Source organism: Diabrotica virgifera, chromosome 8 (genome assembly GCF_917563875.1).
Source record: "Diabrotica virgifera virgifera chromosome 8, PGI_DIABVI_V3a".
Taxonomy (NCBI): domain Eukaryota; kingdom Metazoa; phylum Arthropoda; class Insecta; order Coleoptera; family Chrysomelidae; genus Diabrotica; species Diabrotica virgifera.
The window spans coordinates 106,114,846-106,131,177 of record NC_065450.1 but is presented as its reverse complement, the minus strand read 5'-3'; the positions used below and the strand labels follow the sequence as shown (position 1 = coordinate 106,131,177).

At 33.0% G+C, this 16,332-nt stretch overlaps 1 protein-coding gene across 4 annotated transcripts in view; it reads left to right on the top strand.

Annotated features, from left to right (window-relative positions):
- LOC114344933 (uncharacterized) overlaps window positions 1–16,332 on the top strand; it is a 1,261,996-nt gene that overhangs the window by 679,185 nt on the left and 566,479 nt on the right. For all 4 annotated transcript variants that reach the window (XM_050658192.1, XM_050658190.1, XM_050658191.1 and 1 more), the window contains 2 exons: window positions 2,294–2,512; window positions 7,146–7,387. In XM_050658192.1, coding sequence (XP_050514149.1) covers window positions 2,294–2,512; window positions 7,146–7,387 — 461 coding nt within the window. The remainder of the gene's footprint in view (window positions 1–2,293; window positions 2,513–7,145; window positions 7,388–16,332) is intronic.

Genomic DNA, 16,332 nt, shown 5'->3' with positions numbered 1-16,332 from the left:
AAATAGAAAACGAATCCAAACTAAGAGGACTGGAAATAAATGAAAATAAAACAAAATACATGAATGTAAGTAAAAAAAAGAAGACGCAACTGACAGAAATGACAATAGACGCACACAGCTTCGAAGAGGTTGAAACATTCAAATATTTGGGAGTATTAGTCAACAGAAGAAATGAAAGTGTAGATATGAAAAGAAGAATTCAAGCAGGAAACAAAGCATTCTACAGAAATAAAAAAATTTTCAAAGATAAGAAGATAAGCCGAAATACAAAAATGAAAATCTACAAAACGACCATAAGACCAATAGTGCTATATGCTTTGGAGACATTCACATTAACAGCAAGAGAAGAAGAGCAGCTGAAAGTTTTTGAGAGAAAAATTATGAGAAAAATTCTGGGACCAAAGAGGGAAAACGAAGAGGATGCAAGGCAATGGATGAACCACGAAATACAAGAATGGATGGGTCAAGAGAACATAGTAAGAGCAACAAAAGCACAGAGAATTAGATGGTATGGACACATAATGAGAAGAGAGAAGAACAATCCGTTAAGAGTTATAACCGAATGGATACCACCAGGTACAAGAACCAGAGGCAGGCCTAAACTCAGATGGAGACAACAAGTGGAAGAAGACTTAAGAAGTATGGAAATTAGAAATATAGGAAGCAAAATCAGAGAGAGAGAAGAATGGAGAAAGGTAGTGGAAACAGCGAAGTCACACCAGCAATTGTAAAACCAAAGTCAGAATGGGATGATCCCCCACAAAAAGGATCTTCAAGTGAAAACAGCTTCAGCTTCCTCGGGAGCGTACAGCTTGTATATATATATAATCTTCTAAAATAACATATTTTTCGTTGTTCGAGTCTCATCTTCGATATGGTCTTCCTTTTTGGGGTTCTGTTACAGCTGCTCAATTTGATGTCATTTTTAGATTGCAAAAAAGGGCAATAAGATATCTGTTTGGCCTCAGAAGATCTACACATTGCAGAAGTTACTTAAGAGATCACGAAATTTTAACACTTCCATCTTTATATATTCTAGAAACGGTTTGTTTAATTCGTAAACACCTTCATGTCTTTCCATCAAGGCCCAATCATCTTTACTCCACCAGAAATTCAATCTTTGATATTTATTTACCGATTCCATCCACTGAGTTAGTAAAGAAATCTATATTATATTCCGCAAAGAAACTGTACAATCATCTTCCGTTACAACTTAAATCTGCAACATCTTTCCCTAAGTTCGGTAAAATGACAAAAGCCTATTTATCCAAAAGACCATATTATTCAATAGAAGAATTTCTCAATGAATAACTAAGAAAATTGGGTTTCATACGCAGTAGCATAACTTTGTCAGTTCCTTATGTTTTACCTATTTTATTTTATTTTTTATTTGTTGTATGTTCAATTTGCAATTTATATAAATTTTGCAATAAATTGTTTTTGTCTTGGCTTTTATATTTTATACTGTACATTATTGACGATTTATCTAATTTTAGTAAATTGTAGTTGTTATTTGTTATTTATATTATGTTTTTCTTTTGACTGTATGTAAGCTTTGTCCATAAAATTGTAAAAATTTTCAGTGGCAATAAAGCATATTTCTATTCTATACTTGAATGGTATAACCGATTTTCAAAGTTAAACATGCGTTGGAAAGGTAATGATCTGTGCTATCAGAAGCCGCAAAGGTCGGGCTTAAGTTTTTGAAATTTTTGGGAGTTTCGGGGACGAGAACGAAAAACAGACTCTAAATGGGAAGGGCCGTAAAATCCACACCCTTGGACCAAAATGGAGATGTAACATATAATAGATGGACGAGTCTTTTCCTATACTTTAAGATGGGATTTGGCCCAATTTTCAATTCAGTCAGGTTTAGAAAATCGAAAAATTCGTGTATATATTATAGTGTCGTTTGTGTTGTGCGCCACTGGTGAGAACTGCCGTTCTCTGTGGATTTAAAAATGATTGGTTTTAAACGTTGCATACCAGAGTTATGTATTAAAGCTGTCATACCAAGCATATTGGATATTGTTATTTGTGCAAGGGTATCTACTTTTTATTATTACCCACCTACATTCAAGAATATTAGTCATCCGCGTCTACAAAGAGAATATACTTTATAGCTTGTAGCAATCGCTTCTAACATGAGGAATTGGCGTTACTTATTTTGTTTTGTTGGTCCTAGGTATTTTTCCTGTACTATGTACCGATACTGATTTTACAATTTCTCATGCCTTTATAATAATTACGTATAGTATTTTTTTTATTTAACAAGGCATTTGTTTTCTTTCAGTATGTGAACGACTTAAAAGAAAAACGAGCAAGAATAATCATTGCCGATGTATTCGATCATGATGCACGAATGGTGATGTGCGAGGCATACAAACTTGATATGACAGCAAAACAGGGTTATGTGTGGTTTTTGCCCGTTTGGTTGGGCAGAAATTGGTACGATACCAGCATCAACGACAATAAAGAAAAAATTAATTGCAGTCGTGCTGAAATGATAGAGGTAATTAGCTTTCCCAATTTTTTTTATTTCGCTATTAGCTGATCTTACTAAAAAGTGCGAATATTATTCATTCGCCCTAGATCGCACCTTCCTCGCTTCAGTGAAAGCTTTAATTATATTTACTTGAAAATCCTTTTTATTTGGAATAATAAATGTATTATCCGGGGGTGAAAAAATATACTTTCATAATAAGTCCGGAAATGGATCAAGTCACTAATTCTAAGAAACTTTTGTTCTAAGTCAATACTTATGTTCATTTCATATGTTCATTTTTCAACAACCAAACCACGTTTTTGACGGTTTTTCCCAAATAACTCAAAAAATAACTATTTTATCGAAAAATATAATCTTAGGAAAAATATAGAATATAAAGAAGTGAAAAAACGGTGTATGTGTGAAGTCTGTAGATCCAGTAGATGTAGAAATGTAGCTAACGAAAAGTAGGTTCTTATTCGTCAAATACGAAATCGAATATTTGAACCTGAAATAACCAGAAAAATGAAACACTTTTCGGGGAAAACTTATCACAGCTTTTTTAAAGAGTTTAAAAAATCTTTATTTTTGTTTTTTAAAACAGTTTCTAGCTTTAAAAGTAAGCAAGTTACGCTCAAAATAAAGTCGGTCATTTTTTTGTAAAAAAAAAATCCTGAAGATCACCCGGTTATTAGCATCCCTACTGAAATTAATCGTTACCGCTTCAGAAGTTATTTTACTTACTTATGTATTGTTTATATGATCGTAAGTTGCATCGGTTCAAATTGCTTATTTTTAAAAGGTGGTAGTTGAGAGGGCTTGAACGAGTAACTAATCACGAATTTATGCAAATTTTGAACAGCCATATCTTAACCAATTTTTTCTTACAGTAAAACGTACGTTTTGGTATTTTCGGTATCACTAATAATTTTTCAGTTATTTTGAAAAAAATGCTTTTTTTTCAAAATAAAAAAAAATACTTTAAAACCAAATTTTTCAAAAATAGCTTGTTCCTCCTATCTAAAAAGATAGGAGGAACGCACTGCAAACAGAAAGCACTAAGCAGAAGCGAATGGAGGAAACTGTGGGAAGCCTATGTTCAAAATTGGACGAATTAAAGGGCAAAAGAAGAAGAAGAAAGTAGCTTGTAAAGCGGTGACGATTAATTTTATTTGGGATGCAATTAGGGGGTGATTTTCACGATTTGTTTTTGACAAAAAAGACCTCCTTTATTTTGAGCGTAACTTGCTTACTTTTGTTGCAAAACTGTGATGAGTTTTCCCCGAAAAGTGCTTCGTTTTTTGGTTATTTCACGTTTTCACGCTCAATATTCGATTTGGAATTTGACGAATAAGAACCTTCTTTTCATTAGCTACAACTATGCCTCTACTCGGTATACCTACATATAGATTTCATACATACACCATTTTGTTCACTTTTTTATATATGCTATATTTTTTCTAGGAATATTTTTTTCGATAAAATACTTACTTTTTGAGTTATTGCGAAAAACCTTCTAAAAGCGTGTTTTTATTTTTGTTGAAAAATGAACATATTCACTTGCAAATAACTCGAAAAGTATTGACTTGGTGAAAAAACTCTACAGAACAAAAGTTGCTTAGAATTAGTCAGTTTATCCACTTCCGGACTTATTTTGAACGTATTTTTTTAACCCCGAGAAGGGATGGTACTAACCCCCAGGACAAAAGGACACATCGGCACAATATGACTTTTTTCTTTGACATGTTAGCTATGTGTATGCCAAATTTCATGTCAATCCAATCGGTTCTTTAAAATTCAGAGCAAAAACCGTGAGTAAATGGACTATTGGTTTTACCGCGGACAAAACTAGCACTGTTACTTTTTTTTGAAAATTCTTTCTGTTTGATAATAAAATTACTTGTTTTAAAAATACAAATTTAATTGAACAACAGATGAAGAAACAGATAATGGGAAGTCTCCATTATTAAGCTTAACATGTGTTTAAATGTGGTAAAACTGAACGTTGTAGTTTAAGCAAACTTTTTTAGAGACACAGTGGCATTAAATATTTACATAGTCACATATAATATTTACTTATTATACTTTCAACATTCTGAAAATAACTAGAGAGTTTTATAAAGACCTCTATACCAGCCAAAAACCACAAAACAATTTTCCGACACGAGTAAGGACCCTCATAAATCAGGGATCTGAAGTACTTTTACATTACAGTGTAAGAAATAAGAGCAGCTTTAAAAGAAATGAAGAACCATCGATCGGCTGGTGATGATGGACTAGTTATTAAGGCAATAAAAGCAGGAAGTGAATTTCTATTAAAATCAATAAGCGAACTGTTTAATAAATGCTTACATGTGGGTACGATTCCAAACGACTGGAACCATGCAGTGCTCGTCTTGTTACACAAAAAAGGTGATATTATTAAATTAGAAAATTATAGACCCATCAGCCTCTTAACACATATTGTGTAAAAACTCTTTATGAAAATCTTAAACACCTAAACTTGATTTCTATCAGCCCAAAGAACAGGCAGGTTTCATGGCAGGATATGACACAAATGACCATTTTCGTACGTTAAAGATATTCATTGAAAAAGGTATTGAGTACAACATACCACAGGTTGTTGCATTTGTCGATTACGAGAAGGCTTTTGATAATGTAGAGTTGGAAACAGTACTGGAAGCTCTAAAGCAAAGCCGAATAGATTACAGGTGCACTTCAATAATTAAAAATATCTATGAGAACGCTACATCAAGTATACGACTACACGAAGATATAGGAAAGTTCAGCTTAGGTCGAGGACTAAGACAAGGAGACAATATTTCACCAAAATTGTTCACGGCAGCTCTAGAGTCAATATTTAAGAACCTCAATGGCAAGATATGGACATCAATATAGAAGATTAAATAATCTGAGGTTTGCAGATGATGTATTAATCGCAGGCAACTTGCAAGATACAGTTTCTATGATACATTTGCTTAAAACTCTGTCTCGAGAGATCAGGATTAAAAATAAATTTGGAGAAAACTAAACTTATGACAAATCTCGTAATGAGTGGACATATAACTATTGACAATAATACCATACAACAGGCACTTACAAATACATATATCTGGAACACGAGATCACAATGAGCAGAGACCATCAAACACATCAAACACAAAGGTTAATAGGCCTGACATGGGCAGCATTTGGCAAACTAAGCCATATTCTAAAAATTTCAGTTCCATGTGTCTCAAGCGAAACGTTTATAAACTCGAGTTACACAACGAGCCATGGAACTTGCAATGCTGAACGTGAGCCTTTGAGACCACATAACAAACCAACAAATCAGACAAAGATCAGGAGTTCAATACGTCATCGAAAGAATCACGACGCTTAAGTGGAACTGGGCAGGGCACTTAGCTACACTCAGGTGCAAAAAAATCGATCCACTTAAAAATGTGGTAATTTTTAAGTCTCGAATTTCCTAAACCTGTTTTCCGATTAAAGTGATTTTTTTACCATGTTATAGCCTTATTCAGTAGCAATATCGATGTAATAATATTGTTGCTAGACAGGTAAACTGTCATTGTATACCGGGTGCACGAATCAAACTGTGTTTTTTCTCAAACTTCGCATCACCCTGTGGACTATTCTAGCATTTATAAAATACTAAAATTAAAAGCCAACTATAGCCTCAGGTTTTCTTAACATTCTGTTTGTAGATTTATTCGCTTATGTTGGATAATAAAAAAGTTAGATAGTTTAACAACTGGCCATGTTCGTGATCAGTACAGGGTGTTTCTAAATATTTGCACATCTCAACTGGTTTTAAAGCAATAAATAAATCGTCAGTTTGTAAAAAAAATTGAACATCCCGTATCTCGCAAACGAAGCGTTTGTGGACATATGATTATAAAGCAAAATGTCATTATTTTCTCATGTAAAATTACCCCTTAAAGTTTGTCGCACTTATTTAGAAACACCCTGTACTGATGTAAGTTGTTAAAGTACCTAACTTTTTTATTATCCAACATAAGCGAATGAATCTAAAAACAGAATGTTAAGAAAACCTGAGGCTATAGCGGGGTTTTAATTTCAGTATTTTATAAATGCTAGAATAGTCCACAGGGTGATGCGAACTTTGAGAAAAACACACAGTGTGATTCGTACACCCGGTATACAATGACAGTTTACCTGTCTAGCAACAATATTATTACAGCGATATTGTAAATGAATAAGGCTATAATATGGTAAAAAAATTACTTAAAACGGACAACAGGTTTAGGAAAGACTCAAAAATGACCAAATTTTTAAGTGGGTCGATTTTTTTGCACCCGAGTGTAGAACACATATGGACGGTGGACAAGACGAATCATGGAATGGAGGCCCAAAAACTATAAAAGAAGCCGAGGACGACTACCGACTAGATGGACCGACGACATAAAAAGAGTAGCGGGAAACTGAATACAAGCGGCACAGTGGAGAGAACACTGAAAAGAACTGGAGGAGGCCTATGCCCAGCAGTGGAAGCGATTGGCTGATAGATAATGATGATACTTTCATCTAAGTGTAATTAGTTTATAAACATTTTTCAGCATTTCTTCTTTTTATGTATCCCACAGAATGGACTCACTGATTATTTCTACGTGTCTTATAACAAATATATTATTTTTAGGCAGCAAATGGTTACTTTTCCTTAACCCATGCATTCTACGCTTCAAACGATTCCATAATGCAAGAAAATAAAACTGTAGGACAATGGAAGCAGAGCGTGGCTAAAACTGGGCCTGCGATTCTGAATTCAGACTACGCAGGATTTGCATACGATGGCGTTTGGACATATGCAATGGCATTGAACCAGTTGGCTAAAGAAGATCCAGAAGCTTTGTCGAATCTGCATTCAGATACAACTGCTTCGTAAGTACATAATATGATGTATCAATTGTTTGACAAAATTATACATATACCAACTATCGCTGCTTTTAACTTGGATTGAATCGATTTAAAAGTCAAAAATATATTTACATCTATTTTTCATCATCATTGATGTGATGATACATCATTGTTATTTTAGCCAATAATTTTGCTTATGTATATATACAGAGTGGGCCAAATAAAAGGAGCCACCCCGATATTTTTCAGTATTTATTAGATTTTAAGAAAATAAAAAAACAGGTCAATTTTTGATCTAAGGGGGACACATTTTTACGATACAAACACCTGTCATTTGTCAACTCCCTCCCTTCCACTTCCCCCACCCCTTATTTTTAAATAGGGAATAGGGATCGTGTGCCAGCTCATTTGAAAGGTTATTCAATTCTCTATTCAGTAATATCAACGTCGACTTAAAAATGTATACGTGTCCAAGAAAAATTATTTTGGATTAAATTAATTGACACAAAAAGAAGAACGTATGTAATTTATTTTACTCAGAACACATTCTACTGCTGACAGAAAACAGAAAAAAAATGTTTTTTGATAAATAGACACTTCTTTTTGCTTAATTTTAATGTTCAAGCTTCCACCCATCTGCCTCTTGGTAGGTTGAATATTGAATTTAAGCAACAAACAGTGTTTATTTATCAAATAAACATTTTTGTCTGTTTTTTATCAGCAGTAGAATGTATTTTAAGTTAAATAAATTACATACATTCTTCTTTTTGTTTAAATTAATTTAATTTAATATAATTTTTCTTGGACACCCTGTATAAATTTTTATGTCAATGTTGATATTACTGAATAGAGAATTGAATAACCTTTCAAATGAGCTAGCACACGACCCCTATTCCCTATTTAAAAATAAGGGGTGGGGGAAGTGGAAGGGAGGGAGTTGACAAATGACAGATGTTTGTACCGTAAAAATCCCCCTTAGATCAAAAATTGACCTGTTTTTTTATTTTCTTAAAATCTAATAAATACTGCCAAATATCGGGGTGGCTCCTTTTATTTGGCCCACTCTGTATATATATATATATATATATATATATATATATATATATATATATATATATATATATATATATATATTGATACATGTATCCATGTAACTTCCAAAGTAGATACTCGTAATACGTTGTCACTTCATATATACCGTTATGACTTCCGATTTCGGAAGTCACAACGTTTTGCCTAAATTTTTACGAATTTGGCTACTAGATGGTATTAGAAGGCTTATATCAAAAATTTCACTAGAAGTCACATCGTATCTAATATACTCATAAGATCAGATTTTAGTACGACGGTATATCATCAGCGCTAGTGTCGCTCCCGTACGAGAATGCACGTGATATACACAACGCGTAGGGACTTCCGTATACCACACCGCTCGTTGTGACTTCCGTTATTTGGCAACGCTGTGCAAACGTTCCCAGACGCCAGACATTTCATTGTTATAGATTTGCGGTCGTAGTATTTTGTGCAGCTGTTATTTAAATATGAGTAATAGCAGATCTGATTTACTTTCATAGTTAGCGTTAAATTAAATATATTATCTCTATAATTAGTATATTATACATGTACAAAATTCAAAGTGTCCATTAAATAATATAAATTATTTTTTAAAAACCTTATTAAAAAATAAATTTAGGTAAGTATTTTCATTTCACGAAATTGCCAAAAATCGCGTATATGTATTTTGGACCTAGGCTGAAAAGTCAATTTTAGTGATTGTTACTTCGGAAGTAAGTAAAAGTATAAAAACACAAAAAAATTGAAACAATGAATTAAAAGTGATAAATAGCTCTAATAAAGTAATAAATTCTAGTAATAATATGAAATACAGTAAACTCTCTCTTAACAGACACCTCCCTTTGCCGGGCACCTCCGCTATATGGACGGTTTTTCAAACAAAAATAATTCGGCGATATATGAACCTGTACCCTTCAACTGACAACTGACACTCAACACCGGACGTTGACAGTAAAAATGATGTGTAAATGCGGATCTTCTTCTTCTTCTTATGCCGTCTTCTAACCAAGGTTGGCGATCACCTTTTTAAACGCTTCTCTGTCTTTTGCAAAGTGAAATATCTGTTCAACACTGAGGTTAGTCCAATCTCTGATATTCCTCAGCCAAGATTTCTTCTTTCTTCCCAAAACTTTTTCCCCGCTACTCTTCCTTGCATGATGACGTGTAGCAGAGAGTATTTATAGTTACGAAGTATGTGGCCCAGATACGATGTTTTTCTTATTTTAATTGTGTTCATAAACTTCCTGCCATGTCCAATTCTTCTTAACAATTCTTCGTTTGAGACTTTTGCAGTCCAAGGAATTTTCAGAATAAGCCTATACAGCCACATCTCGAATGCCTCCAATTTTTTTACGGATTGTGCTTTTAGAGTCCAAGCTTCTACCCCATATAGTAGTTGCGACCAAACATAACATTCGACGAACCTCAATCTAATGTCCATACTCAATTTCTTATTTGTAAACATTAACTTGAATTTTATAAATCCTTTTTGAGCTACAGTGGAACCTCGATAACTCGGATTAATCGGGACCGCGGCCGATCCGGGTTATCGAAAATCCGAGATAGCCGGAGAATATGGTAAAAATTAATAAAATACAGTATACTTACAGATAAACTCCGTTAGAATTGAAATAACATGAAATATATTTATAAATATGCACAGTACTTACTCATTAATTACTAAAAAAAACACCAAACACAAACGTAAGCAAACAACAATACAAGACACACAATACAGTCACAACGATGTAATGTTATTTAAGAACAGTGAAAACTAAATACCATTGTTTATAAAAGAATTTTTTAAATAGTCTTTCCTAAACAATGCTGACAGTTTGAAATAAAAAGGAATAGGTACTACAGACAGGTGGCTGTTGTTTCTGCAGCGTGTGCTATGAGTCATTTTTAATATCGTATAGTTCAAATTACACACATACACATTATCTCTCAAATATTATATTACATACATTTTTATTGTTGAAAGGTTTGTCTGATAATTAACTATTTTGATGGGAAATAAGCCACAATTAAATTGAAAAATACAAAATATTGAAAATCAAAATGTTTATCTGATGAAAATCGGTCCGGGTTAGCCGGACTTCCGGGTTATCGGGGGCCGACTTATTGGGGTTCCACTGTATTTCTATTCTCACCTTTATTTCCTCATCTTGATCTAATTGTGAATTTATAACTGCTCCTAGGTATTTATACCTCTCGGTTCTTTCTATCGGTTTACCTCCAATGTCAGATGTATGTTGTCAACAGGGTTTTTTGAGATCACCATTAATGTGGTTTTATTTATATTCATTGTTAGTCCCATCTTTTTGCTTTCTCTGTTAATGATATATAGGAGAATTTGTAAATTGTCTATATTCTCTGCCATGATTGCGGTATCGTCTGCAAATCTTATGTTATTAATGATGCTCCCTCCAATCCTTACACCTTCAATTCTTTCCCATAGTGCCTCCTGAAATATTAGTTGGGAGTACACATTGAATAATTGTGGCGACAGCACCCATCCGTGCACGACAGCACGTATCCGCAAATGTGGATAGTAAATATAAAATGAAGAACTTTTTCCAAATATTTTACGATATAAAACTACATTTTTTATTATTTATTAAGCTCAATATTCCTTGTTGGCCTAGGAATAAAACGTTTACATTTCTGACTACATTTTATTTTAGTCTTATAAATTTTATATAATTACAATTCAGTCCATTTATACAATCTTTCACCACCTACTTCCCTCTCCTTCAGTTCAATGCTAGTTGTTTCCATCTCTCAATGTTACTTTTCTTCAGGTCTTCGTACACACTGTCCTCCCATCTTTCTCTTGGCCTGCCTTTCCTTCTCTTTTGTTATGGTCTACGTAAGAGTACCATTTTGGCATTCTTTTACTTCTCATTCTTTCGATTTGCCCCAAATATTATTCTCTGTGCTTTGATCGTCATCGTTATCGTTGGCTCTTTATACAGTTCTTCCAGTTCTTTCTTGGTTCTTCTTCTCCACTGATCTATTTTCGCACCTCCATATTATATTGCTCTTAGCATTTTTCTCTGCAATCTTTCTAAAAGGTCTGTTTCTGACTTTTCAGCACCCATGTTTCGCATGCTTTGCGTATGATACTGTAGGTCATTTTTTATCGTTTCAAATTGATACATAGCCCGATCTGACCCAAAAAAAAATAAAGGAAGGATGAAAATTTGGGAATAGGTAGTTGAAATTGTCTATTATTATATAAGAAAAAGTTAACTACTCTACACACCCTCCATTTTACAAAAATGGAGGGGAATACCCCTTCTCGGGGGTGAAAAATATAGAGTTATTTGCGAGTGAATATATTCATTTTTAACAACAAAAAACATGTTTTAGACGGTTTTTCGCAAATAACTCAAAAAGTAAGTATTTTATCGAAGAAGATATTCTTAGTAAAAATATAGCTTATAAATAGTGAAAAGAATGGAGTACGCATGAAATCTGTATACCCAGTAGAAGCGGAGTTGTAACTAATGAAAAGTAGGTCCTTATTCGCCCAATTCCAAATCGAATATTTTAAAGTGAAATAACCAAAAAACGGAGAACTTTCCGGGGAAAACTTATTAAAAATTTTTTTAAAGTGTTTAAAAACAGGTTTATTTTTGTTTTTTTTTTAACTTCTAACATTAAAAGTAAGTGAGTTACGCTCAAAATATTTTTGCTCCCTTTTATATTTTGGTAAAAACAATCGCGAAAATCACCCCCTAATTAGCATCCCAAATAAAATGAATCGTTACTGCTTCACAAGGTATTTTGTTTATGTATTCTTTATAATGATCTATAAGTTTTATTGCTTCAAACTGTTCAATTTTGAAAAAAATTGGTTTTAAAATAAAACATTTTTCTGATTTTGAAAAAAATTCCTTTTTTTTTTCAAAATAACTGAAAAATTATTAGTAATACCAAAAACCTCAAACAGTAATAAAATGTACGTTTTGCTTTTCTGATTATTTTGGATTTTTTGTTTTCCTGGTAGACAAAAATTGGTTATGCTAAGACTGTTCAAAATTTGCATACACTCGTGATTAGTGACTTGTTCAAGCCATTTTAACTAAAGCCATTTCAAAAAGAAGCACTTTGAACCGATGAAACTTACAGATCATATAAAGAATACATAAGAAAAGTAAAGTGTGAAGCGGTAACGATTAAATTTATTTGAGATGCTAATTAGGGGGTGACTTTCGCGATTTTTATACCAAAAAATAAAAAGGGTTGAGCCCTTTTATTTGCGTACCAATATTTTGAGCCTAACTCACTTACTTTTAACGTTAAAAGTTCTTTTAAAAAACAAAAATAAACCTTTTTTTAAACACTTTAAAAAAGTTGTAATTAATTTTCCCTGAAAAGTGCTCCGTTTTTTGGTTATTTCACGTCGAAACATTTGATTTGAAATTTGACGAAGAAGGACCTACTCCTCATTAGCTACAACTCTGCTTCTTCTGGGTCAACAGACTTCATGTGTACACCATTTGTTTCACTTTTTTATAAGCTATATTTTTGCTAAGAATACATTTTTCGATAAAATACTTACTTTTTGAGTTACTTGCGAAAAACCGTTCATAAGCATAAAAATGAACATATTCACTTGCAAATAACTCGAAAAGTATTGACTTAGTGAAAAAACTCTATAGAACAAAAGTTGCTTAAAATTAGTTATTTTATCCAATTCCGGACTTATTTTGAATGTATATTTTCAACCCCAAGAAGGGTGTATTCCCCTCCATTTTTGTAAAATGGAGGAGATGTAGAATTGTAAACATTTTCTTATATAATAATAGACAATTTCAACTACCTATTCCCAAATTTTCATCCTTAATTTATTTTTTGGAGGTTTTCGATAAGTTTTGTATTCCTTGATCGGGCAACAGATCTTTACACGAGTGATATTTGATATTAGGTATGAATACTGTTTACGCTATATTAATTATGTAATACAAATCTGTTCACATCTTTTAACTGTTAGCAACGCAAGCAAAATTTTAATGTGTATGTCGATCCATGAAAGAATTGCTGACCCCATTATTACTCTGATAATAAATACCTCGATAAATTTTTGTGTTTTGACTGAAATATGAATCTTAACTTAATTGTCGAATGAAGATATTTGAGTTCAATAGACGTCATTGTATTAATTTGTAGGTCTTAGCGTTTTGGTAAAAATTTCGTAAATTATTTTCGGATTAAATTTCACAATAAATTTTGTGCATGATCTGAGCCATCAACCTATATGTACATATAATTAAAGTAACTGAAATAATTTTAGTTATTAAAGTTATTAAAAATTTTAAATTAACATATTCATTGTTGTTCTGAAGCTATTTCCTTGTGGCATTTTTATATTTGTCGTTGTCAAAATACAAAATATTACTCTAGTAATACATTGTTACTCTACTAATATTTATTTTGATGACACCCGACTTGGGCGTCGAAACGTTAATGAAATAACTTTTTTTAGTAAAATTGTGGCTTATTTCTCATTAAAAATAATTAATTATATCATATTTATTTTTCCCTTAAACGGACGCCTGCCTTAAACGGACAGATTATGCGGATCAACTACTGTCCATCCAAGGGAGAGTTCACTCTATAATAGAATAATTGTATCTAATTATTAAAAGTTTTTTGCTTTAAACGTGTGCAGAAATACATCATATTAACAGAGCTCGGAAAATTCTTAATTTTCTCCCTGTCTTATCCCATTGCCAGCTTCAATTGGGTCAGTTAGTTCTTTATCTACTTTTACTCTGATCGTGTTGTTCTGATAGATATTTTCGATCGTTTTAATTATTCCTAGAGGTACCTCTCTTGCGTACAATAAATGGATAACGTCTTTTAATTTGACTCTGTCAAATTCCTTTTTAAAATCGACGAAACATAAGTATGCCGGTTTGTTGTATTCTACTGATTTCTCTTGAATCTGCCTCATTATAAATATAGCGTCAATACATGATCTTCCCGACCTAAAACCTTGTTGTTCTTCTGCTAATCTTATAATTGTATTCAGTGTGTTTGTTATCACTTAGTGTTGTGTTTAATAAATTAATTCCTCTGTAATTCTCCGGGGGTCCGAATTACAGACTCATATTCATTCACAGAATTATGTTCATTAATAGCTGTAATTGACTAATGCATAGTTTTAATTATTGTAACAATTATTATTACAGTTAAACTATATAATATTAATGATATTTTATATATAGAATGAAGCCGTTTAACCAATTAACCAATTAAACCAATTAACCAATTTCGATTTCCAATGCGAAAATGACATGTAATGAGAAATCAAGAACGTTACCGCCTTCTCCAACGGATTTTTCAAGGGAAGGTAAGTGGTAAAAGAGGACGTGGTAAAAGTGGTAAACTTTACGAACGTGGTATAACATGACTACCACTGAACTGTCCCGCGCTGCGGTAAACAAAGTCAAGATAGCCATGATGATCGCCAACATCCTGAACGGGTAGGCACTTTAAAAAGAAGACATTCTTATTGGAACGCTAGATACCAATGAATTCCATTGCCAAGTGTGAGACTCTAAGATAACAGATCACGCTCAAACTACGAGGTAAATTTGGCAGAAGAGACGTTGTGACTTCCAAAAACATGACAACATCGCTGGAAGTGACAACGCGACTTGAACTACCCTATTTACAGAAGCCACAACGTATTATGTCCGCTTCCGTATATACCTATATATATACAACATTGATTATGGTAAATCCTTTCCCCTCAATATGTAGATCTATCGTAGCACCCCCCCTCTTATCAAATATGCAATTTTAAAAAAATAATCTTAAGTAGAAAAGGTGGAGGCCGGACAGCCTCATCTGTATACCGGAAGTCACAACTTAACGTGCATCTATATATATATATATATATATATATATATATATATATATATATATATATATATATATATATATATATATATATATATAAAACAGATGAAATAGAGAATGTGGAAAAATCCCCTTACGAACAATTCACACATCCACCACTTCGGGTTGGGAAAAATTTTTTGAATAGAATCAAAGATCCAAACACCAGTTCTTAGAAATGTGTTTCGCCCTCTTCAACCTTTCTGGGCTTATCAATAAAGATGAGAGGTTGAATATCTTTAGACACATTCTAATCAAAAAACAACATTCGAGACCTAGACATAGAAGGTGCGTAAATCTACGGCAAGTCCGACAATGACAGTCTCAAGTTTTAATTCCCTAATTACTTAAAGTAAGTAAAATATATGTTTAAAAACATGAGATGTAGATCCTTGAAACACACTCCGTGATCAAAAGATCCAAGGTTAATGGTTTGACGACCACTCGTACGAAATCAAACAGATGAAATAGAGAATGTGGAAAAATCCCCTTATGAACAATTCACACATCCACCACTTCGGGTTGGGAAAAATTTTTTGAATAGAATCAAAGATCCAAACACCAGTTCTTAGAAATGTGTTTCGCCCTCTTCAACCTCTCTGGGCTTATCAATAAAGATGAGAGGTTGAATATCTTTAGACACATTCTAATCAAAAAACAACATTGAAGAGGGCGAAACACATTTCTAAGAACTGGTGTTTGGATCTTTGATTCTATTCAAAAAATTTTTCCCAACCCGAAGTGCTGGATGTGTGAATTGTTCGTAAGGGGATTTTTCCACATTCTCTATTTCATCTGTTTGATTTCGTACGAGTGGTCGTCAAACCATTAACCTTGGATCTTTTGATCACTGAGTGTGTTTCAAGGATCTACATCTCATGTTTTTAAACATATATTTTACTTACTTTAAGTAATTAGGGAATTAAAACTTGAGACTGTCATTGTCGGACTTGCCGTAGATTTACGCACCTTCTATGTCT